Source organism: Boleophthalmus pectinirostris, unplaced genomic scaffold (genome assembly GCF_026225935.1).
Source record: "Boleophthalmus pectinirostris isolate CB_2022bp ecotype Guang Dong unplaced genomic scaffold, ASM2622593v1 HiC_scaffold_20, whole genome shotgun sequence".
NCBI classification, from domain to species: Eukaryota; Metazoa; Chordata; class Actinopteri; order Gobiiformes; family Gobiidae; genus Boleophthalmus; species Boleophthalmus pectinirostris.
The window spans coordinates 24,374,390-24,399,415 of record NW_026571153.1 but is presented as its reverse complement, the minus strand read 5'-3'; the positions used below and the strand labels follow the sequence as shown (position 1 = coordinate 24,399,415).

The following is a 25,026-nucleotide window of genomic DNA, read 5'->3' as shown; positions in this document are numbered from 1 at the left end:
CCCCTGGTGGGTAAATGATAGATAAATCCAAAAAGGGTTTTGTGGCTCCAGGTCTTTTCTGTGGGAGATGGTCCAAACAGCTCTTTGGTTATTTAAGGTTGCCTTTTCTAGACAAAGCACTATGTATGTCATGTATGTGTTTTGTCATGTATTTTGTCATGTGTGTCATGTTAGCGTGTGGTAGAGCTCTGTTAAACCCCAAGATCGTGGGTGGAGCTTCAGCATCTCCGGGACACTGGCCCTGGCAGATTCATCTCCTCACGACCAATTCAAAGGGACAGAGGGTTCTCTGTGGAGGGTCCCTGATAAACCATGAGTGGGTCCTGACTGCTGCCCACTGCCTTAAGGACAAGTACATGCTTTTTTTCACAAATCTGATTGGAAGGTAAAAACCAAGTAGAGCATTAAGCCCCTCCCCTCTGTTCTAGAGTGATGGACCTGACCCAGGTCTCTCTGGGCTTCAGCTCCCTCAGTGACTCACCTGTGCAGAGGGGTGTGGTCCAGGTGGAACTGCATCCAGACTACAATGACACAGGGAGCGACATCGCCCTCTTGAGACTGTCCTCTCCGGTCACATACACGCGCTTCATCCAGCCCGTGTGCTTGGCTCACACTAACAGCTACTTCGACCACGGACAGAGCACCTGGGTGGCCGGATGGGGCCGCCTGGAGGAGGGAGGTATTAAAGCATTTAAAGATGGAGTATTTTACTTCTGTATTTTGTAACACTTAGATCATCATGTTACCTTCTACTGAAAATGCTATATTCAGACTCGATGAGAACAACATACAGTATTGACATGTTTTATAAGTTTCACTTTCATTATTGATGGTCTGTGACTCCCCTCCCTTTGCTCCTCACATTAAGTCACTCCCCCTTCAGAGTGCTATCACAACATAATCGGCTTGCAAGTTGCTGTGTACAGTTTTGTATTGGGTATTGCTTTTCATTCTAACTGGCATCATTACGCTCTGTGCTGCTCAGCTTAGGTTGGAGTTCAATTTAGAATAGAATAGAAATAGAATAGAAAGCCTTTATTGTCATTATACAATATTATAATGAACGTCAGAGCTGTTCCATCAAAGTGCAAGAATCAACAAATAAAAACAAATTAACAGTTCTCATTAAGTATGGTGACAGCTTTGGGGAAGAAGCTATCCCTGAGGCTGTTGGTCCTAGCTGGAATTGATCTGAAGCACCTGCCAGAAGGCAACAGGTTGAACAGGTGGAATCCAGGGTGTGTATTGTCTTTAATTATTTTCCTCGCTCTGCTGACACACCAGGAGTTGTATAATGCTCTTAAGGAAGGCAGAGGGCAGCCAGTAATGTCCTGTGCAGTGTTGGTGACCCTCTGCAGATGCTTCCTGTCAGCCTCTGTGCAGCTAAAGTGCCACACTGTCACAGCAGAGGTCAGCAGGCTCTCAATTTTGGAATGATAGAAGGTCACCAGCAGGCTTGTGTTTAGTTGCTTCTTCTTGAGCACCCTTGGGAAGTGTAGCCACTGCTGGGCCTTTTTGACCAGTGCTGAGGTGTTGACTGACCAGGAGAGATCCTCAGAGATGTGAACCCCCAAGGAATTTGAAGGACTTGACTCGCTCCACACTTTGGCCATTGATGTACAGGGGGGCAGGGGTGGCTCTGTTCCGCTGAAAGTCCAGGATGAGTTCCTCAGTCTTGGTGATGTTCAGTGCCAAGTTGTTAGTTGCACACCACTCGCTGAGTTTCAGGACCTCATCTCTGTAGGGCGCTTCATTCCCCTCTGTTATCACCCCCACCACCGTCATGTCACCAGAAGATTGGACAATGATGTTCTCTGGGTGGTTGGGACTGCAGTGATGAGTGTAGAGCGAGTAGAGGAGTGGGGGGGGATCAGCACTTGGTGATCACTGAGTTAAGTGCTACGGGGTGGAAGTCACTAAGGATGGTTGTGGATTTTTTTTGTTAGCGGCAAAAAAGTGACTCCAGGACTTTGTTTGTTTTGTCCAAAGTGGCTCTAAGAAAATGGTGATATTTTTGACAAATTCTGTTGTTTTGCACCAGGTGGCGCTGTTCTTGACTCCCTCCAGGAGGTGTGTGTGCCTGTGGTGGAGCTGGCGGTCTGTAGCAAAGACTATGGGGTCACTCTTCTCCTGTACGACAACATCCTGTGTGCTGGATATGAAGAGGGAGGGAAGGGCACCTGTCAGGTGAGTCCCCCCCGTCACTTTCAATTTTTAATTTAAAAGGCCCATATTACACCATTTTCTGATCTATGTTATAATGTTGTTTCCTCATCACAAACATACTTTAAGTCTGACCAATGCGTGTCTCTCCCTCTCTCTCCTGACAGGGTGATTCTGGGGGTCCCATGCTGGTGAAGCAGGGCAGTGTTTGGGTGCAGGCTGGCATCGTGAGCGCCTCTGCTGGATGTGCTCGACCCAGAAAACCCGGAATTCTGACGGATGTTTCCAAGTTCCATGATTGGATTCAGACCATGGTGGGAACAGAGGACCCCCCGGGATTTGTATTGTTTATGTCAACAGGAGACAGCAGTGACATTAGCTACTACTGCAGGAATACTACTACTACTACTACTACTACTACTACTGCTGCTGCTGCTACTGCTACTGCTGCTGCTACTACTACTTCTACTAAACCAGCTACTACTGCAATTACTACTACATCTACTACTACTACCGTACCAACTACTACACCTACAACTATACCAAATACTACTACTACTACTTTTACTACTATTACTAAACCAGTTGTTACTGCTAAACCTACTTTTATTACTAAACCAGTTATTACCGCAACTACTACTGCTACTACATGGACTACTGCTATTATTAATAAACCCACTACTATTACCACAATTACTACTACTTCACCTGCTACTACAAGTATTCCAACAACTATTTCACTGACTACTATTACAACAATCCCAACTACTACTTCTACTATTACTACTAGACCAACAACAACTACATCGGCAACTACTTCTACTACTACTGCTACTACTACTAATACTAGACCAACTACTACTACTACGTCAACTACTACATCAACTACTATTTCACCATTGTACCTACTACGAGAATGTTTTAAACAAGCATGGCACTACCAAGAAAACCGTGAAGCGGTTTCACTGTTTCATTACTGTCTCTACTTACTTCGTCAGCGCGGACTACTACAACTATTATTGCAAGGATAATGAACTACTACTACAATACTAACTACTACTGCATTAGAGGGTCACAGCTGCGAGTACTGGTTCTGTGATGCCCCAAGCTACAGCATCAGTTATACTAGTACTACTACTATTACTACTTCTACTGCTACAAAACAGCAACTTCTACTATTATTTCTACATTCTGCACCTACTATGTCACTGCCAACTACTACTACTATTACTTACAGATAATGAAGTACCACTCCTATAATACTAACCACCACTACTATTATTTCATTGCCCCAATTATTGCTACTACAGCTCTAGACAGCAACTACAACTAGTACTGCTACACCTGTGGCTACTACTACTACGACGACGACTATGCATTTGAATTGTATTTTCATTGAGTGCTCTTATACTTTTACTTCATGCAACTGTTGATTTTTGTTTTTATTACTTTTATTTTAATAATCCAAAATCTATTTCTTATTCTGAAATCTGAAGTCTGAAATGAATGTCTGTTTTTGATGCATGCCTATTTACAAAAAGAATTTCCCCAAGAAATAAATGTATTGAAAGAATGAATGAATGTCCTTTATTTGTCCATTTTTTCACATGTACATGTACATAAAAATCAACAAAAGGAATCGAAATTGGACTGTCACCCCATCTGTACATTACAAACATACAACACAATACATGGGGTAGACACCTGGGGCCTCATTTATAAAAGCTTGCTTACGCAAAAATCCGTGCGTGCGCGCTTCCTACGCCAACCGCGGTATTTATAAAACTCGCCTCTTTGCTTAACTCTACGCCAACTCGGGACCTCCTGTAAGTTCTACGCAAAGTCTGGAGACACGGGGAAAAAGCGACACTCGTGGAGAGAAGCAGAAGTGAACAGAGTTTGAGGAAGAGTTTGATCAGACAATCCATATAGAAGAATTACATTCAGATTTGCGCATTTAAGTGTTTGGTTCGCCAAAATACGGAGAAGAGCTGTTTATTCCACTCATTATTCTCCACAATATTATACATTTGAAACTCGTGCACGAGCGCGGCCACGTTCCCGGACTCGGTGTAGCGCAGAGTCCCACAGTCCACACCGCGACCATAGACTTCTATAGAACACAGACTGTGACCAACACAGAGGACGACATAATGACCCAACCTGAGAGAAAAACTCTTCCATTGGACGCAGCAGGAGCCAGGCTTTGATTTAATGAACGCAACTTTAACACTTTTACTTCAGTCTTTACGCACCGAGCGCCAGAGTGACCCGAGTCTGCGCACAACACGAAGCCTACTGCCCGAACCTGACCCCAACCAAAATCTTCCCTACATTTTTGTGTAATGGGGAAGTCTTGTACATGAGAGCTGCTCTCTGACCGTATGAAGAACAGAATAATGCCCGTGCCCGTCCCTACCCAGACCCACACTCACAGACCCAGACCCACACTCACAGGTGAGCAGTTTGGATGTTTCGTGTGGACTTTAATTGGCAGAATAACATCTGTATCTGATGTGTTTCTTACTAAATCTGTGTCCTCGTGTCCTCGTGTCCTCGTGTCCCTCCCTCGCTCCTTTCCCTCTCCAGGGGAGGGCATCTGAATCTCTCGCACGCGCTCATAATTTGCCCATTCAGATCAGCGCGTGCACGTATCTATGTGTATATGCATAAATATACAGGGCCAGTCCTCACACACTTCATAGACAGACTTTAAAATATAGCGATAAAACTCTTGAAACAGCAAAAAAAACACACCGGCTTTACTGCAAAGATGTGCTGCCTAAATATTACGAAATATGATTAAATGAACAGATGAGTCATTGTTGTCACTTTTAGTTTTGTATTTATTCTTTAATAAAGTCTTTGTCGTGATCACGTGGTGCTGCGTGGAGCGTCCTTCCTCCCTCTGTCCCGCGTGTCTCGGTCAAACCCACTGATTATCGGCTCATGTTTAGGGAAATCTCATTCACGAGTCACTTTACATGCTCCTTTTATGGTGAGGTGGAGGTGTGGAGAGGGCGTGACGTGACGTGGGTTTACGTGCGCAAATTGTAGTTGCAGGTGGGATTTCTAAAGCAAAGATTGCGTGGTTTGGTGCGTGCGGTGGGTTTTCTAAATATGGAGTTTGCGTGGCGCACGCCTGTCGTAGCTACTAGGCGTACGCACTAACTTACAACAACTCCTGCGCAGTTTTTTTTTATAAATGAGGCCCCAGAACAGTCAAAACACAAGACAAACATTTCACAGGACTAGCAAACAAGGGGTGTGAAGTAAACCCAACGTAGGCAGGCGGCCATCCAGATCCGCAGCCACTGGCCGCTGGATACAACAGACCCTCTCACCAGGCCGGGGGTGCAAAGCTGCAAGGGGTTGGGTATTCGGGGGAGAGTATCTCCCAGCTGTAATCTCTGAGGGAGTTGATACGCTTTAAAATAAAAGTCAGTTGTGTTGAGAGACCAACTTACCAAATCCATAGTTAATTTAGGTTCAGAAGAGCAGAGCAGAGAGTGTCTCTCAAAAGTATCAGACAATACACACTAGCCGAGACGAGAGAAAGAAGCAAGGCAGGGAAGATAAGGGGTAGGAGACAAAAAGTATCCACCCTCGCCAAGAGCCAAATCTGAAGTCAAGTCTGATTCTTCCTACTACTACTACTACTAGTAGTAGTAGTAGTTTGTTGTAGTAGTAGTGTAGTAAAATGATAGTAAAATTCTAACTTGATTACAATACTTAGGAATAGATTTGATACTCAATACAGATTGTTAATTGTTACAGATGTTAATAACAAACACTATTTTAACATTTATAAATGGCAGTACTTTCTTATATGTATATCCATAGTACATGTTGCCACCTATAAGTCTGTGCTTAGCCCTACCAGGCCTCAACACAAAACAGACCTGTAATGTTCTGAAGACAGCACTGAGATCTTGAATGGTGCTTTGTAAACACAGACTCGAGTATCTTCCATAATGTGGTTCTCCATGAGGCCACAGAGGTCATAACAAATTATTTTACGTGTCTGTACCACAGCTTTATTGAACGTGAGTTCTTTCATCATTAAATGGTTGGATGCAAGACAACAACAGGTGAAGGCCTCTTTGGAATTGAAACAATGGGGTTCCTCAAGGTAGTATACACTCTCCTTTCCTTTTTACACTGCATACCAATTAATGCAGGCGTCTTCTGCCCAATAACTATGTCATCAAGTTCTCTGGTGACACTGTGGTTCTAATGGTCACCTTTTTATATGGAGCTTTTCCACCTTGAAGGCACTCAAAGCTCTTAACATCAAGGAACCACTCACCCATTTACACACACATTCATACACCAGTGTACACAGACACTGGGAGCAAGGTGGGTTAAGTGTCTTGCCTAAGGACACAACAATAGCGATCCACTGATCCTGTGGTCAGTGGATCTGACCCCTCAACCAACTGAGCTACTGTCACCCATAATTGAGTACCCCTCTGTGTACACAGTTATGATACTGGCTGTCAAATCTTATCTATAAAGTTAACTAAATAAACGCAATATCACTCTAGAGATAGGTGGATTAGCCACCTATTCATGTCCTAGATTCCACCATAAACCTCCTGGTCGTCTCATTATTTACTGTTATTCTCAGTGTTTTTCTCAAAAATAAAAAAAATGGTGTCAGTTCACAGTTCACTGTGTCCTGAGCAGACAATACATAGACCTACACAGTATATGCCTTTGTTATATCAGATATCCCCCAGGGAGGTGCAGGGTGGGTGGGATTTTTAACATGATTTTAACATGACATATTTTTTTTTATTTTTTTTGTACAGAACAGAGCAGAGCCACGATGGGTCAGGATCAGCGCTGTTTAGTCTTAGTTTTGGTCATTTTCCTGCTAAAAGGTAAAGACTTTTTAATATCAAAACATCATGTATTTGATCTTGTTTTAAACTAAAGTATGTATGTCTACTTTATAGTGAAAGTACATTTTACATGAGTGTTTTATCTTGACCGTTTTTTGTTTTTACTTTTATCTGTTAAAAAACATTTTTGTTTGTTTGTTTGTTTGTTTTGTTTTTAATAAATAATGAATTTATGTCATTCTTTCTCTTTCAGACTGCCACTGGCAAGGTAATAAATGGATCACACACTTAGACTCCTGCTGACACTTGGTTAAGATCAGTTTAGTCTGGTCGTGGAACTGGTTTAGCCCAGTCATGGACTTGGTTTAGTCATGGTTTGGTTCTGGTCCAGGTTGAGTTCCTAGTTTAGTCATACTTTAGATGACTGTCATGTCATTTAAGCAGTTTAGTGTGTCAGAGAGTTTAATGTGCAGGTGACTCAACTCAACTCCTGCTGCTCACACCTCACAGCTTAATCACAAAACACATGGTGCAGTGGTATCAGCTCTTGGTGTCGGCAGCAGAACAAGTACACGCACCAAGTACAAGTACAACTCGATACTGATATCAGTTTTTAGAGACAATTTCCAGTGCAGATTAATACCATTTAGAGAGATTACAGATTCATATACTTGTCATGTACGTGTTTTGTCATGTGTGTCATGTTAGCATGTGGAGGAACCCTGTCAGACATCAGGATGGACTTCAGGATCGTAGACGGAAATCCGGCCTCTCCGGGAGCATGGCCGTGGATGGTTTCTGTCCTCACAGGCAACTTGGAGGGAGGGAGGTTTTTCTGTGGAGGGTCCCTGATAAACCACGAGTGGATCCTGACTGCTGCCCACTGCCATATGGAGAAGTATACGTTTTTTTCTCTGTGATACAACAACAACAACAGTTCAGCTCGCCACTGTGAAAAAGGAAAAAAATAATAATAAAATAAAATAGTGCCCATGATTGGACTCTCTTTATATTAATTTATATTAGAGGTGTGCCCATGACGGGTTTGCGTAAGGTACAGAATATATACATTTAAATCTAACCTAAAGTTGTCACTTTGGAGCACAGGCAAATGGCTGAACTCTTTGTGAAGTTGAAGCTCTGTAGTGTTGTCATCTGTCTGATGTGCTCTCATTATAAGTGGGAACATGTTTTGCAGGTTTGGAGTACAAACTGGTTCAGATCAAAATAAGTGGGTTACAGCTTTCCCTTTATGTTTTATATGTCCATGAGCTTCACAGTTCTCTTTTATAGGATGGAAAAAAATAATTAATTAAGAAAATGTCTGAGGGCCCACAGAACAGTTAAACTCAGGTACAGCACCTTTAAACCCTTTGTTGTGTTCCAGAGTGATGGATCTGACTGCCGTCTTTCTGGGCATCACTTCTCTGAGTGAGACACCTGTGCAGAGGAGCGTGGTCCAGGTGGAGCTGCATCCAGACTACAGCGGTGCAGGGAGCGACATCGCCCTCTTGAGGCTGTCCTCTCCGGTCAATTACACAAGCTTCATCCGTCCTGTGCCCCTGGCTCAGACCAACAGCTACTTCGACCATGGACAGAGCGCCTGGGTGATCGGGTGGGGGCTCCCGGAGGAGGGAGGTGAGGCTCTCTAGGCTATTTAAAGTGAAACTAAACACAAAACCAACTTTTATTTTGCTACTGAACTGTGTATATGGTGTTTTAATACTATTGGCTGCTGTTCCTAGTGCTATTTTTGGTCATTTTAATGCAAACTTGCCTCTGTTTGCCAGAATACACACTTCTTCAATACTTTATGAAGATGTGAGTCTGGGAGTGATTGAAAATAAAAGATGAAAAATATCACAGGAGACTGAAAAACATGGCAGATTTCTACAGAATCAATGCATGAAGCACTAAACTCTGTTAATCCGAGGTGAGAGAAATGTGATTTTATTTGAAATGATGAGTGACCACTGCGCTCCTTCCTTTCAAATGCGTCACTGAAAAAAAACAAATCTGATTGAATGATCTTCATTTGCATGTACATTTGATTTGAGTTATATCTGAACATGGATGAGATGTGCTGATGCCTCTTTAGCACCACCACTGGTCTATGTCACGCCTTTGTGTGCATCTTACAGACCTGTGTCATGCCCAAAGCAGCCTGGGCCCGTTGCCATGGAAACACCCTTGGGTGGAGATGGCCCTGTCCTAATTGGCCCATGCCAAGACAGTCCTAAGCAACCCATGCCAGTCGAAAAGATGGTCAAGTCTGGTTACACCTCCACAGTTCAAAATGCTCTGCTCCACCTTATGATGTGTCCTGTAATGGTAGTTTTCAAGTTAACCACTACCTTTTACCTTTTGCTCAGTGGAGATTAGCAATTCCTGGACTCAAATTATCCAGATGATTTTAGTGAAGGGGTATCAAGTTTAAAAAGACAGTGGAGCACTTGCTGTATTACCATGACATCACAAGGTGGAGATGGAATTACAAAAAAGATTGGAAAAAGTGTATCATGGGCCCTTTAATACAGCAGTCTGCGCAGTGTTTAATATAGCAGTCTTCCACCCACTTCTTCTATTGGTCAGCTTCTGAAAGGCTCTGAGTGAGTGACAGCTGGATTTAACCAATCAACAATGAACTTTCCAAAGAAGCAGATGTCTTTATTTACTTTTCCTTCGAGATGTTATTATTTGGTCTGGAATGTTTCATAATGTGGTATTAAATTTTCTATCATCATAGAGATATATTTTTTTGAGCTGTAAAATCTCCTATCATTTAATAAATGTAAGCTAGAGCTGTTTAATGTCATATTGCGGAACATTCCAGGCAGAGCAATGACATATCGATACAAACAAGCAGGTGAGCCAACCAAAAAGTTACAAAATGCACATTTAAATCCAAATTGTGATCTGGTGCTGTTAAAATCATATCGTTTTTGACCATTTCTCTGGTATAAAAAGGAAATCTGCTGTTTGGTCACAGGTGGAAGTCTTTCCGAGACTCTCCAGGAGCTGTGTGTGCCTGTGGTGGAGTGGGACGTCTGTAGCACAAATTATGAGATCCTTCAGGTCCTGGAAAACACCTTCCTGTGTGCTGGATATGAAGAGGGAGGGAAAGGCATCTGTATGGTCAGTCCCCTCCAACTTTTTAATTTAAAGTGCATATGACGGTTTTGATGATTCTCTCAATTTGAATCAAGTTGGTGGGATAATACCTGGTGTAAATATAAATTATAGTTTTACACAAATTAAGAATCAGTTTGAGAAAAATAATGAAAAATGTATTTAAAATGACAGGAAATGGAGAGTTCTATATTGATGGGTTGATTGATTGATCACACTGGGAGAATTTTGTCCTACAGTTGGGCACATTTTAGAGAGAGAGACAGATACTTTATTGATCCTGAGGAAAATTCATGTTTTTCTGCAACATTTACACTGTGCGTCTCAGTCCCTTTGTGTCTCAGTGAAAGGTCTCAGTGCAGTTTCACAGGAGGATGGGTCAGGGAGGGTCAGCAGATCCTGTGTCAGGGCAGTTTGAGGAGAGGAAGAGCCAAAAATGTCTCTCCTCTGTGTCCTGCAGCATCACAAACAGGAAGATCTCAGACTCTTTTCTCTGGAAGGTCACATATGGTGCAAAAAGCCAGTAGCATCTCAAAGGTCTGTAAATAGCTACATAGTTACGCCATTAGCTCTTGCACAATCTCCATGGTTACTGCAAAAACAAACACAATCCAGCTGTCCCTTGGATTCGATCAAAGCAATTTTTTATATATATATATATTTTTTTTACACAAGTAACAATAAACAATAAAATAAAGGTGTTTTCTGAACATTTTCATTTGTCCAATAACATTTTCATTTGTCCAATAATAATTTCCAATAATAATTTGTCCAATAATAGTTTGTCCAATAATAATTTCTGTGTTTTGGCCCAGTTTACACTATATTTGCTAGATAACAGTTTGGAATTCCCTAGTTTGATTGATTGATTTCCAACCAGGAAGCAACATTTGAAACCTAAAAAATGTCCAAATCAGAAAATGACAAATGTTCACAAACTCTTATGCATTGTATTTTTAAACTCACCTTCACCAATATATACAATAACCTAGTAATATATACACTAAGCAATAAACATTTGGTCATCATAGTGATAATTCGATTTCATCAATAATATTTCTAATAAGCTTAAATAAAGCTACTATTCAAAAAACATAGTGCACCTTTAAATATGTAAGTCAATATCAATAATGTAGCTACAGTTTATCAAAATGGACAATTACTAATAAATATTCAAGTATTTTTGTTGCATAACAGATAGGGATCGGATTAATTCAAAACACCTTAGCCACTTGGGCTTTGTGCTTAAAAAGTAACAAAAAGTGCCTTAAATGTTCAAAGACACCCATGCATTATATCAATATAAGAGGCTTTGGCAAAAAGTTTGGGTGAGGCAAACACAAAAGTAGAGTGAGGATTAAACTCAAAAGCAACATTTTGCATGGGGGGATTACAGGTTCATCAGAGTCTCAAATAACTTTTAAATAGTTGAGCAACTAAAGAAAAGCGTTGAGGGTGAATAAATCCGTCTGGTAGTCTTCGTCAGAGTTAGCCAGGCTGACACCACCTAGTGCATCCGCTCAGTTTTATTTCTCTCTAGCGACTAGGTCAGGAATCGGAATACAAATCTGAAGTGCAAATCCAGGCACCAGCCAATCAGCGAAGAGCCATACATTCTGTGTTGGCAAAGATTCTTGAGATCAATGATTTAAAGCTGGAACAAAGAGAATGTTTGAAGAATTTTATCAAGGGGAAAGACGATATTGCCCTTCTTCCTACAGGATTTGGGAAAAGCTTAATATTCGAGTTAGCCCCATTAGAGGCGCATTACAGATGTCACGGCCAAATAGCAATGATTGGTTAAATTAAAAAAGTACCTGCCTACCATAGAGGGAACAAATTCTAATGCTGCAAGGTCAGACGGTTTCCACAAAGTGAAACTGGCTATTGAATCAGGTTAGGTCAGAGTAGCGTTTTTAATCAGTTTCCATCCGAAATGATTCAGCCAGAGTGAGAGTAGCATGGGAGGAGAGAGGAAGTGTGGCTGAAGTGGCACTAATTGACATGGGATACAAAGACTTTAAACCGGAATACCTAATATAGTTTAGATTTTTGCAATTTATATGATTTTTAAACTAAATTGTACATAACAAAATGTCCTGGTATATTTATATGCGAGAGTCATAGAAATGAAACTCTTTCCTTTTTAAATCTCTTGACAAGACCTTAGTGTGAATCATTACGGTCAGAAAAGAAGAATCAAGATTTAAAAGTGCTTAATACAATAAATAAATCAATCAATAATCAGTAAAGGTATTTTGTCATGTAGTCTGCACTGATAATCTCCACTGAAATAAGCTAAAAGGTCATTTTTAACTTCACAAGGTGGAGCAAAAGCATTTTGACCTTTGGAGATACAGACAGACTAACAATGCAGGATCACTCAAACATGTGTGAATGAAACAAAACTCAACTCCAGGTCTGTTTTTGATGAGGTAATAGCATTATAATATGGTTTAGTAGTGCTCATAAGAGTCAGTGTTGTGTAATATAGCACCTTCAGTTCCAATCTCCATTACAACTTTGACTGGACTTTTACCCTGAACAGCGCCCCCTGTCTCTCTATCTCTCCTCACAGGGTGACTCTGGGGGCCCCATGCTGGTGAAGCAGGACAGTGTTTGGGTGCAGGCTGGAATCGTGAGCGCCTCGGAGGGATGTGCCCGACCAGAAAAACCCGGAATTCTGACGGATATTTCAAAGTTCCAAGACTGGATTCAGATCGTGGTGGGAGCAGAGGACCCTCCGGTGTTTGTGTTATTTACGTCAACTGGAGACAGAAACGACCCCAGCTACTACTGCAGGAATACTACTACTATGATTACCACTACTACTGCTCCTCCTACTACTACTATTCCTACTACTACTATACCCGATTTCAACCAACTACTGGAATGTTTCAGGCAGGCATGGTCCTACCAACAACAAAGTGACATCTCTCAACACTTATCTTATTGCCGCTATTTACTACGCAAATTACACCAAAGATCCCAGTCCGGATAATGAAGTACCACTATTACTGTACTAGAGGGTCACGACTACTACTACCTTTACTACTACTACTACTACTACTAATTCTCCACTTACCATGTCAGTCACTGCCAACTACTTCTACTATTACTTAGATAATGTAGTACCACTATTACTGTATTAGAGGGTACTACTAAAAGCAACAACAATTACTACTAAATTCTCCACTTACCACTTCACTGCCAACTACTTCTACTATTACTTTGATAATGAAGTACCATTATTACTGTATTAGATCATTACACCTACTATGATACCCTTAACTGCTAAAACATCAGTTACTACTACTACTACTACTACTGCTGCTACAAAACTGCAACTATTTCTGCTATCGCTACAGTGACTTTTTTTTTTAGAACTGATACCTGCTCAAATGAGTATCTAGCTTTAATAATAGTTTTAGTATTGATGAGTATTTAATTTTCTATACCTTTGACTATTACTACTTCTACTACTACTACTTCTACTAGTACCTCCTTTTATTCTGTGTTATTGGCTTGTTTTGTACATGAATACTTGTGCTCAGATGAAACAAAAATTAAATGAATGCAACTGTTTTAAACCACAAACGACAACAATCAGAACCTTCTATACTATTTAAATATAATGAGTACAATTACAAGCTTAGAATTACACTCAATTACAAGAACAGGTTTAAAAATCCCCTACAATATTCTATAACAATCTATTTTAGTAACGCAGTTCTTTTTAGATGTGTTCTAATGTTGGAATAAATTAAAACACACTCATTCCGTTGGTGGATCATTTGACTGAAGCTGAATCTACTCAAATAAAGTCAAATGTTCTCAGTTTAAGTCATTTTAACTTACGTAGATGTTGCTTATCACAGTGCAGGCCATGGATTGGCGATTACTTTTGATTTGTGACACTGTGATTGTGATTACATTTAAAGTAAATGGTCACATTTTTATACAGAGCTTTTCCACATTCAAGGCACTCAACAAGGAACCATTCACCCATACACCAGTGTACGCAGGTGGGTTAAGTGTCTTGCCCAAGGACACAACAGCAGCATTCGTCTAAGGGAGCTGGAATGCGCAACCTTCGGATCAGTGGACTAACACTACAGCTGCCAGTTTATTCATTTATGATACATATATACATTTATGTTTTAATAATTGTGTTCAAAGGTCACGTTTTAAATACCTCCAGAAGAATTGACAAAAAGACTGAAATATAAACAAACAAAATAATACAAGAATCACATTTCAGATTTGTACAGTGGTGGAATGTAACAAAGTAAAACTAGTAGTAAACTAGTAGTAAACAAGTACAAATTTTAGGTATCTGTATTTCACTTAAAGGGACATTGTGCAGCTTTTCTGGTGGAGGGTCAGTCACCTGCTTTTCTTCATGGAGATGTTATTGCTTTGTCTAGAATGTTCCATGGTGTGACATTAAACACGTCTATCTAGCATTTATTCATTATGGGTGTTATTGGTGTTTGCTCAAAAATACAATGATTCTCTCTGTGAGTTGCTTCTTCACAGATCTGACCTGTAATGTAGTGTATATAATATGGATATTTCTACTTACTTCACTACATGCGAGTGCAGGTGTTTGTACTTTTTACTCCACTCCATTTTTAAACTGAAAAAGTAAAAGTATTTTTATTATAGTTTGAGACTTGCTTAAGAGACTGAGAGGTTTATTTCAAACACATCTGTACAAAAACAAAAATATACAAAGAAAAACAGCTAAGAAATAAACTATCAGTTCAAATGTGCACTACTGGAAAGTTACACGATGCAGCTTTAAGTAACAAATGGAGTATAAATCAAAATTATAGGGTTTATTGTACAAGGTTTAATTATGTCAATTTCTAATTATGTCACATCCCAATTGTGATCTCTTAATCACACAGACCTACTTCTGCACTTAAGTATGTCAGGGGGAGTAAACATACGAGCAGAAGTTGCTAAACCTGTAAACAATAATAATGGCAATTAAAAGGAGGGTTAGGTCTGGGTGGAGCTAATCACCGCGTAAGAGGCTCGCTCCACAGAATTATCACAACACAAGGCTCAAAATGGACAGAATGCTGCATCTCACGTTACTCCTCTTCACTTTAATCACAGGCGAGTTTATTTGAATTTATCCTTGTTCGGTTTATTTTTATATATATTCTTATAATCTTACATTATTATTATTATTATTATTATTATTATTATTATTATTATTGTGAATACGATTATGGTGACACACTGCAGTGAATAGGAAAAAGATTTGAAGTTGAATTTAATGTAGAAATATCAATGTCTGATGTAGTTTAGTCACATAAATGAAAAAAAATTTAATGTTTATATAAAAAAAATCCTCCTTATTTTTATATAAAAACATTACATAATTAAAAATATTATTTATGTATAAAAATTGCCAAAACTGACCATTTTTGGGACATTGAAAACAGAAACATGGAAAGAGTCAGGTTTAAATTTCTTGCACCTTTGTATTTATTTATTTTTTTGAATAATGAATAAATAATGAATACCATAATGAATAAATCAGACTTGGAATTAGATATTTTAAAAAAAATCTCCTGTACATTTAATTAAAATCTTGTTACGTACAAGACTGTGGAGTTTGGTGTGTGTACGTTACGGTGACCAGATGGTTAAAATTCAAAACTGGGGCACAGCAGGTCGGGATGGGTTATATAAATAAAATTAGATTTAAAAAAAAATTTTTTAAAGCGCATGACATTTTCCACTCTGGACTCACTTGTGGGTCAGAAGGCTGTCTAATCTGAGGGACTTCTTTATTTTCAAACAAGTTTTTCTGTATTTTAGCTAAACAAATTGCAGTATATTCCCCTTTTAACTGTTGACAGGGATCAAATTGGTCAAAAATAGGGACACAAGAAACATTTTTCGTATAAAACTGAGACAAATCACTGGTTTTGTATAACTCTGCTGGGACAGAGGACACAGATCTCCAAACTGTGACGATCCTGGGTAAATAAGAACACCAGGTCACCCTAATGTAGATAATACATTAAGGTACGCATGACAAGTTTCAATTATTTTCTAATTTTGACTTATTATTTTGGTGCTATAATACCTATTGTAAAGTAAGTAAGTGATAAGTTTTATATCAATCAAGAAAAATTTTGTTTAGAAAAGCTGAAAAATCTGTTGAAAATGGCACTAAATAGAGATTATAAGAGTTCTATATTGACGGCATCAAACTAGGAGACATGATCAAAACGTTTGGCACAATTTACACACATTATACAATTAAAACATTTTTTCTGATACTATAAACATGATTTCAACAAAATAAAGGTGTTTTCTTGTCAAATTATTTGTCAAATATTAAGGCGTTTTGGCCCGGTGTAAAACGTGGTTGCTAGATAACACTTGGGGAATTACCTAGTCTGATTCATTCATTTCCAACAGGAAGTAAAATTTGAAATCTTGCAAAACTTTTAATAAAATCTTTACTAAAATCTTAACTGTGTTTTAATCTAATGAGTAGTTTAACCTGCCATAGGCACTTTGAAGGTGCATTGTGTCACTGTTCTGGTGGAGGGTTTGTCACATGTTTTTCCACGGACATGTTATTGCTTCATCTGGAATGTTTCACAATACAGCATTACATTTTTCTGTCTTCATGGAGACCAAACCAGACCAAGTAACAGGTTAGATCTGTGGAGAGGTTACGCCGCTCACAGTCAGAATGCCTGTTTTTATTTTTGAGCTGTAAAACCACCTGTTACTGACTAAATAAATATAAAGAAGAGATGTTTAAAGCCATAGTGTGGAACATTCCAGGCAGATCAATGACATATCTATAGAAACAAGGTGACGGATCCCCAACCAAAAAGTTACGTAGTGCACTTCATATATATTTCAGTGCCAAATGGACCATTTCATTGAATCCACTCAAATGTTGACCAAAACTGACCAAAAAACAAACAAAAAAAAGAAAATGAGTTTGCCTGTAGTGTCTTCCCTTAAAGTAAACGGTGTAATATGTTGTGGCTATTTCAACATTAAATACTGACTCATAATTTTGTTTTTTTACTTTTTATTTTTTTATCAGGTTCTGAAGCACAAGGTAAGAAACTATCACATGTTTTTAATAATTAATTAATTGTCATTATTTACATGATTTTAGTATTATTGATTTTAGTGTTATTATCCATGAGCTAGTGCACACTCTACAATATTATGTATTTGTACTTACTCTGCTTTTAATTGAAAGGAACTGCAGGTAAGATTTAGATTTCTGTGAGATAAACATGTTCAAATCAAATAAAGCTTTTACTGATATCAATTCTTATGCTGATTTATTCTTAATTACAAAAACATTGGACATGATGGTCTATTTGTATTTACTAGTATAATTTGGTGTTTTAATTGAAGACAATTATCCAATCAGAAAGCAGAATGGGCCTCACATGAGTCTCTCATTTGGGTTGCCAGGTTCAATGCTGAAATCTAATGTGTTTAAACCTAAAATGACACTCTCTGATCTGAATAGTCACTACTTAACCCCACCACATACAGCCAATCATGAATCAGTAATAGCGCAGCTTCTGTAGCTCAGAGAGGGAATTCTGGATGTTCTGAGCTTTCACATGAGGCCTGGGAAATATACTGAGAATGAGACAAAGTTGGATGTGTCCTCTAGCTGCAGGTTAAAGCTCTAGTGACACAAGTTCGGTTGTGACTGTAGAACCTTTTTGAAAATCATAGGATTGCAGGTACATATAGTTCCTTTAATGGTGTTATATTACACAACATTGACTCTTGTGAGCTTTAAGCCAGGTTATAATGCCGTTACCTTCTCAGAAACATATCTCGAGTTGTGTTTTGTTTTGCTTGAATAACCCTTTATTATTAGTCTGCCAAACCTTTTACCTTTTTAACCTTTAGTTCAGTACATTTGTGAATGAAACAAAACATAACTCCAGGTGTTTGCCAGAAGGAAACAACATTCACAAAATAGCCTGATATGGGCCCTTTGAATTACATAAGAACACAATAAAAGCAATCAAATACCTGTCCCTTTGTGCCGAGAATCTGTTTATATTTTATTGTATTATAATTACACGTTGTGTGTGTCTTTTGACTGTAGTGTTAAACCACATTTTCTCTATTGTATTGCTGTATCTTCTGTTTAGCTTGTGGCAAAGCCGCGCTGAACCCAAGGATTGTGGGCGGGAAAGATGCTCCTCCAGGAAACTGGCCCTGGCAGGTTTATATCATCACAACCAACTCCTCAGGGTCGAGCTTCGCCTGTGGAGGGTCCCTGATCAACAGTGAGTGGGTGCTGACTGCCGCACACTGTCTTACGGATATGTAAGGACCTTTTCCTATTTAAACTGTGCAGTGACATCATGCTGGGGGTGTTCTACATGTATCATAATTGTGGAATGTTTAGGAGTTACCATGATAACCCAATGCACACTTTAGCAAACACTGAAAAAAGTTTTAAGATTGTCAGAAAAATTACGAAAAAACACCAAATGGATTTAAACAACACATTTTCAGGAGCCTGTAATTAATACAGGCTTTCACAGTCCTGTTTTAATTACAGGCTCCTGAAAATGTGTTGTTTAAATCCATTTGGTGTTTTTTCGTAATTTTTCTGACAATCTTAAATACAGGCTTTCACAGTCCTGTTTAGGAGTGTGATTTTCAACAAAACTGAACAAATGTTGGCTCATGCTAGCTAGTTTGTGACTGTGATTTTATGTGTGAGAGACAAGTCAGTTCTTTCTGGTCAGACTGTGTTAAAACAATGCACAGATTAAAGTCTAATAAAGTCTCAGACAGAGCAGAGCCTACAGTTAGCATCATGCCCCCAGGGTTGGGTTGCAGACAGTAACGTTAAAGACTAAGACTGAAAGTAAATGTTTTCCCCTTTTGTTTTTCAGGGTAGCAAACCTGACAGAAATGTATCTGGGACGTCAGCTACTGTCTGGTCCCAATCCCAACGAGGTGAAGAAGATGGTGGTGCAGGAAGAGATCCACCCCGACTACAACACTCTCGGAAATTTTAATAACGACATCGCTCTCCTCAAGTTGGACACCCCCGTGTCCTACTCCGACTACATCCAACCGGTGTGCCTCGCCCAGAAGGACTCCACTGTCGAACAAAGGCAGAGCTCATGGGTGACAGGCTGGGGGCTACAGCAGGAAGGTGAGGGAACAAGAAGTCTTCATGTGACATTGCAGTTCATAACATGATCGAATTCTGATCCTGCATGGCCATTTTCCAAAAATATTGCTGGGTTTCTGATGACATCACACCATTTTATACGCCAATATTATTTAATATAGATGGGGGCAGCTAAAATTAATATTGTTCAACTGCAGATTTGTGTTGTAATACAGCATGGTCTTGGGTCGACTCAGTAATAGAAATGACCAGGTTCCGTATTTGGGAATTTACCTTTCCGAAAGTACAATGTAATCAATAGGAAAAATTGGCTCTTGCCCCCATCTGACAGTATGACATCACCACATTCTAGAATCTGAAATCCACCAATACAAAAGTATGACACAAAACAATACACTACAACTTCACAAACCTGATACAATGAGTAGTAATAATTGGCAGGAAGCATGCTGATTATGTTGTGATAGCGCTCTGAAGGGGAGGTGACAAAACAAAGAGAGGGGGACTCACAACTTCAGAGAAACTAATGTTAGTCATTTGTTTAGGGTGAATATAGCTTTTTCAAATTGATTTTCAATTGGATGCTAACCTGCTAATCTAAATATGGTATGTGTTAGCTGCTAATAGTTAGCAAATAATATTCTCTAGACGACTAATACCCCATTTGTATGTGGGTCAGCAACATACATTACTAATCTTATGGATTTCAATGACCCCGTGTGTTTAATAATGCAGCCAGTTTTTGTGTAAAGGGTAAAATTCTGATTCCACAGACAAATGAGTTCCTTCCTTTGCCACAGGGGGGAATGTTTCAGAGACGCTTCAGGAGGTGTGTGTCCCGGTGGTGTCCGACGCTTTGTGCAAGCAGCAGAATGGGAATGATTTACAGCCGGAGATCATCTGCGCCGGTTTCGCAGCAGGAGGCCGGAGCGCCTGCCAAGTGAGTGCTCTAACGAATTGTTAGCATCAACAGACTAGACTACATTACAGTTCAGATCTGTGGAGAGTCGCCCCTGTTCACAATGAATTATTGTATTTTTGAGCAACTTTAATGAATAAATGCTAGATGGATGTGTTTAATGTCATACCATGGAACATCCCAGACAAAGCAATAACATCTCCATGGAGACAAGTAGGCAGCCGGCCCTCCACCAGAAAGGTTGCGCAATGCAGCTTTACATAAATATAAACAAAAGCATGTATTTACCTTCTAAACGTACCAAAGTCCAGAGGTAACACAGGTCCCTCTCTCTGCTCACAGGGCGACTCGGGTGGCCCCATGGTGGTGAAGCAGGGTGGTGTTTGGGTCCAGATCGGGATCGTGAGTTTGGGTGTCGGATGTGCCCGACCAAACAACGCCGGGATCTACACCGAGGTCCTGTTCTTCCAGGACTGGATCCAGGTCATCGTGAGCCCGGACTCAAAGAGCCTGCCTGGGTTTGTGTCCTTCAGCTCGCCTGGGGACCTGGGCTTAAACTGTGGGGTTGATACTACTACTACTCCACCACGCACTACTACTACTACTACTACTACTACTACTACTCCACCCACTACTACTACTACTACTCCACCACCCACTACTACTACTACTACTACTACTACTACTCCACCCACTACTACTACTACTACTACCACCACCCACTACTACTACTACTACTACTCCACCCACTACTACTACTACTACTACTACTACTACTACTACTACTACTACTACTACTACTACTACTACTCCACCACCTACTACTACTACTACTACTACTACTACTCCACCACCCACTACTACTACTACTACTACTACTCCACCCACTACTACTACTCAACCACCTACTACTACAACTACTGCACCACCTACTACTACAACTACTGCACCACCTACTACTACTACTACTACTACTCCACTACTACTACTACTACTACTACTACTACTACCACTACTACTACTACTACTACTACTACTACTACTACTACTACTACTACTACTACTACTACTACTACTACTACTACTACTACTACTACTACTACTACTACTACTACTACTACTACTCCACCTACTACTACTACTACTACTACTACTACTACTACTACTACTACTACTACTACTACTACTACTCCACCTACTACTACTACTACTACTACTACTACTACTACTACTACTACTACTACTACTACTACTACTACTACTACTACTACTACTACTACTACTACTACTACTACTACTACTACTACTACACTACTACTACTACTACTACTACTACTACTACTACTACTACTCCACCACCTACTACTACTACTACTACTACTCCACCACCTACTACTACTACTACTACTACTACTACTACCACCTACTACTACTACTACTACTACTACTACTACTACTACTACTACTACTCCACCACTACTACTACTACTACTACTACTCCACCTACTACTACAACTACTACTACTACTCCACCTACTACTACAACTACTGCACCACCTACTTCTACTAGTACTTCTACCAGTACTCCTTCAGCGTCCGGCAGCTGTGCCAAAACAAATCCCTATTTTAGTCACTTGCTTTTAATTTGCTTTAGTCTCATACTAATCATTGTACATGGATAATTCAAATCATTTAAAAATGAATGCATATGTGGACTTTTTTACATTAAGAAATAGGTAAAGGTATTTCGTTTTAGAACTCACTTGTACTTTTTGTTTGTTTAACTGACACTTAAATGTACATTATGTAACTTTTCGTTGGGTTCTGTCACCTGTTTATTTCTACGGATATCTCATTACTCTGCCTGGAATGTTCCAGAGTATGACATTAAACAGCTCTACCTTACATTTATTAAATCACAAGTGCTTTTACAGCTCAAAAATACCAAGAAAAACAGGTATTCTGACTGTGAGCAGGGCCACCTTTCCATTGATCTGATATGTAACTTATTCTGGTTAGGTGTCCATGAAGATAGAAAGGTTTAATACCATACTGTGGAATATTCCAGACAAAAGAATAACATCTCCATGGAGAAAAGCATTTAAAGGGCCCTTCACCAGAAAAGTTACACAATGCACCTTTAACTGATAAATATTTATATTGTTCTATTCGACCAAACCAAGACAGAAAAACATGAAAACCTGCCATATGCACATTGAGCCATCAACTTTACAATGAAAAATTGCCTCCCCTCTCTCTGTGACTACTGCAATGAGCCTTGTCATTTTAGAGTTAAAATATTTGTATTAACCCATGCTATATGAACCTGGTGTTTATATTTTGCCATTTTGTCCATAAATAAATTCCAGTTATTAGAATGGAAATCCAAATTTGCTTATATATCTGCCAGCCTTAATGAGCTTCATTTGACTGGAGCCAAAGGCTACTTGTGATGTCAACCTATAATTTTACTTATAATGTGTTTTGAAACTTTATAAACCACAAAGTTAAACGCATTTGCTGAATCTTTTGTTTTAAATGTGGACTGTGTTATGCTATTAGCGTGAAGCTGATTAGCCTCCACAATATGAACTCTTCATATTTGAAATGTTCTAAAAGTCTGTGGGAAAAATGAATGGAAAATGTACTATGGACGATAACTGGTCAGCTCCATTATGATTTGTTATTAGATATTAATAACTAATGTTAATTATAGATACATATTGGATTATTTAAAGGCGAACTATGTAACTTTTCTGGTGGGAGGTTGTGCCAACGCTTATTTCCATGAAGAAGTTTAATGTCATACTATGAAAAATAACAGGTATTCTGAAAAACATACATCTCTGAAAAACATAAAAATATGCATTCTTACTGTGAATGGGCTTGCATCTCCACAAACCTGACTCTTATTTGGCAGGCTCCTCTTGCTTGTTTCCATGGAAATGTTGTTCCTTTCTCTACAATATTCCACAGTATGGCATAAAGCGTGTCTATCTCTAAGGAAAAGTACAGTTTTAACTGCCTGTTTCCATGGACTCATGCAGGTATGATATGCCACATTAAGAAAGTTACATACTATGGCTTTAAGTAGTTATCCATTCCATTTTGTTTTTTTCTTTTGTTTTAAATGACATTGTTTTCTTCACTGTGATTCTTTTCTCTTAAAGGTCTGTGATATGTATAACCGATTCTTAGTTTCACGTTTTATGTGTTCTTGAAGTACCGGGCGAGCTCTACCTCCAGCTGCACTGTAGAACATGTCTGCTGTTGCATCTGCCATCTGCTTGTCCCTGGAGATGGTTTTGCTTTGTCTGTCATGTTTCACAGTATGGCATTAAACTTGTCTATGTGGAGACTCAAACCAGTTCACAGTGGTTTTCATGTAGACAGGTAAATGTAATGCCACACTGTGGAACATTAAAGACAAAGCAATAAGATCATCACATTGGAGAAAAGCACATGGAGGACCCCCAAAAGAAAAGTTGTAGTCTGTCTTTAACTCATTGTTCTGAATTATTATTGTCTGAATGTTATTTATACTATGAATTCATTATTTGTAAAGTATTAAAACCCATTATCAATGTAATACTGCTTTGTGTCCTTGGTTTGACTGCATGTGACAGGTTAGACTTCTAATTTCATTAAAACATATTTAATATCATTAGATCTAAAAATTATTATCATTTAATTATAATACATTATTTTATAATTTTAATTATAAAATATTTTATAATTTTACAAACTACTTTTTGTCAATTAAAAAAAACATAATTCTGGTCAATTTTATTTTACTTCCTGGTTAGTTACTGGCAGAGGATGGAGGAAATTGGTAATTCAAGCAACCATACCTAGCAACCATAATGTAAACAAGGGCATTAATACGATCTACGCCTCTTATTATAGGCTTACAGGAGTCCTAGCTGCATGACATCTAACAGAAGGGTGACTTGTAAAGCTAAAAAAATAAAGGAGAGCCCTGAGCCAAAGCACTGCTCTTTAGCAGTCTAACCTCCTCCCTCCAGGGCGGCGCCTTAGAAAGCCCCAGATCAGGTCATCTTTTATCTCTGAACCCATTATCAGGATAAACTCTGATTAAGTGTACTGTTGCACTGTATTGTATGGTTATTTATTATCATACAACATGTAAACACACCAGATTAAAGGCTAATTGTTTTGTGTCAAAGAGCTGGGGTCACAAGAGGGACAAACTACTCCACACTGCACAGGTTTGATTATTTCACAGTCAAACGGCTACACATTCAAGACGTTTTATAAACCTTCATGTTTTGCCTAAATGTGAAGGAGGAGACATGTCTTCTGTAAATCTGACAGTGCTGCACATCAGTTTCCCTTTGGGACAATAATAAAGTTGAAAGCTGAAATCCTAAATTACACAATAGTCATGATTTGACTAATGAAAATTAAATAATATTTACTTGAAGGTCGAATGAAGGTTTAAACTGTCAGAACTGTAAAGAGTGCCACACACTACAGGATTTTTCTGTCTTAAACATTTTTTAAATGTGCAACAAAAAGCGCACACCACAGACACAAGGGGAATCTTATGAGATTTTAAGTCTTTGATCGCAAAGACTGCAGCGGGATACAGCTGGCCAAGTACAAGCAAATCCTCCTGCAGTGTGTGGCGCCTAGACTGTCAGTGTTCCTTACATGTGAATAGTTTCTGCATTTTGGATGGATGGAGGTTTTCCATGTTGATGACATCGGTAGATGAAGACAATTAAAAGTAAAAAACATAAAACAAACTGTGGTAAAGATGTGACCTG

General features: G+C 39.2%; 1 protein-coding gene across 1 annotated transcript; it reads left to right on the top strand.

Annotated features, from left to right (window-relative positions):
• The first annotated feature begins 167 nt into the window (after nucleotides 1–167).
• LOC110158292 (transmembrane protease serine 9-like) lies at nucleotides 168–20,805 on the top strand. The gene is made up of 16 exons (XM_055156198.1): nucleotides 168–352; nucleotides 429–696; nucleotides 2,056–2,187; nucleotides 2,331–2,504; nucleotides 7,264–7,273; nucleotides 7,719–7,908; nucleotides 8,398–8,648; nucleotides 10,000–10,145; nucleotides 12,718–12,885; nucleotides 17,233–17,247; nucleotides 17,869–17,896; nucleotides 18,317–18,494; nucleotides 19,073–19,338; nucleotides 20,118–20,257; nucleotides 20,579–20,725; nucleotides 20,770–20,805. Exons 1-16 carry the CDS (start codon nucleotides 168–170, stop codon nucleotides 20,803–20,805), a joined length of 2,334 nt encoding a protein of 777 aa, XP_055012173.1.
• The last annotated feature ends 4,221 nt before the right edge of the window (nucleotides 20,806–25,026 follow it).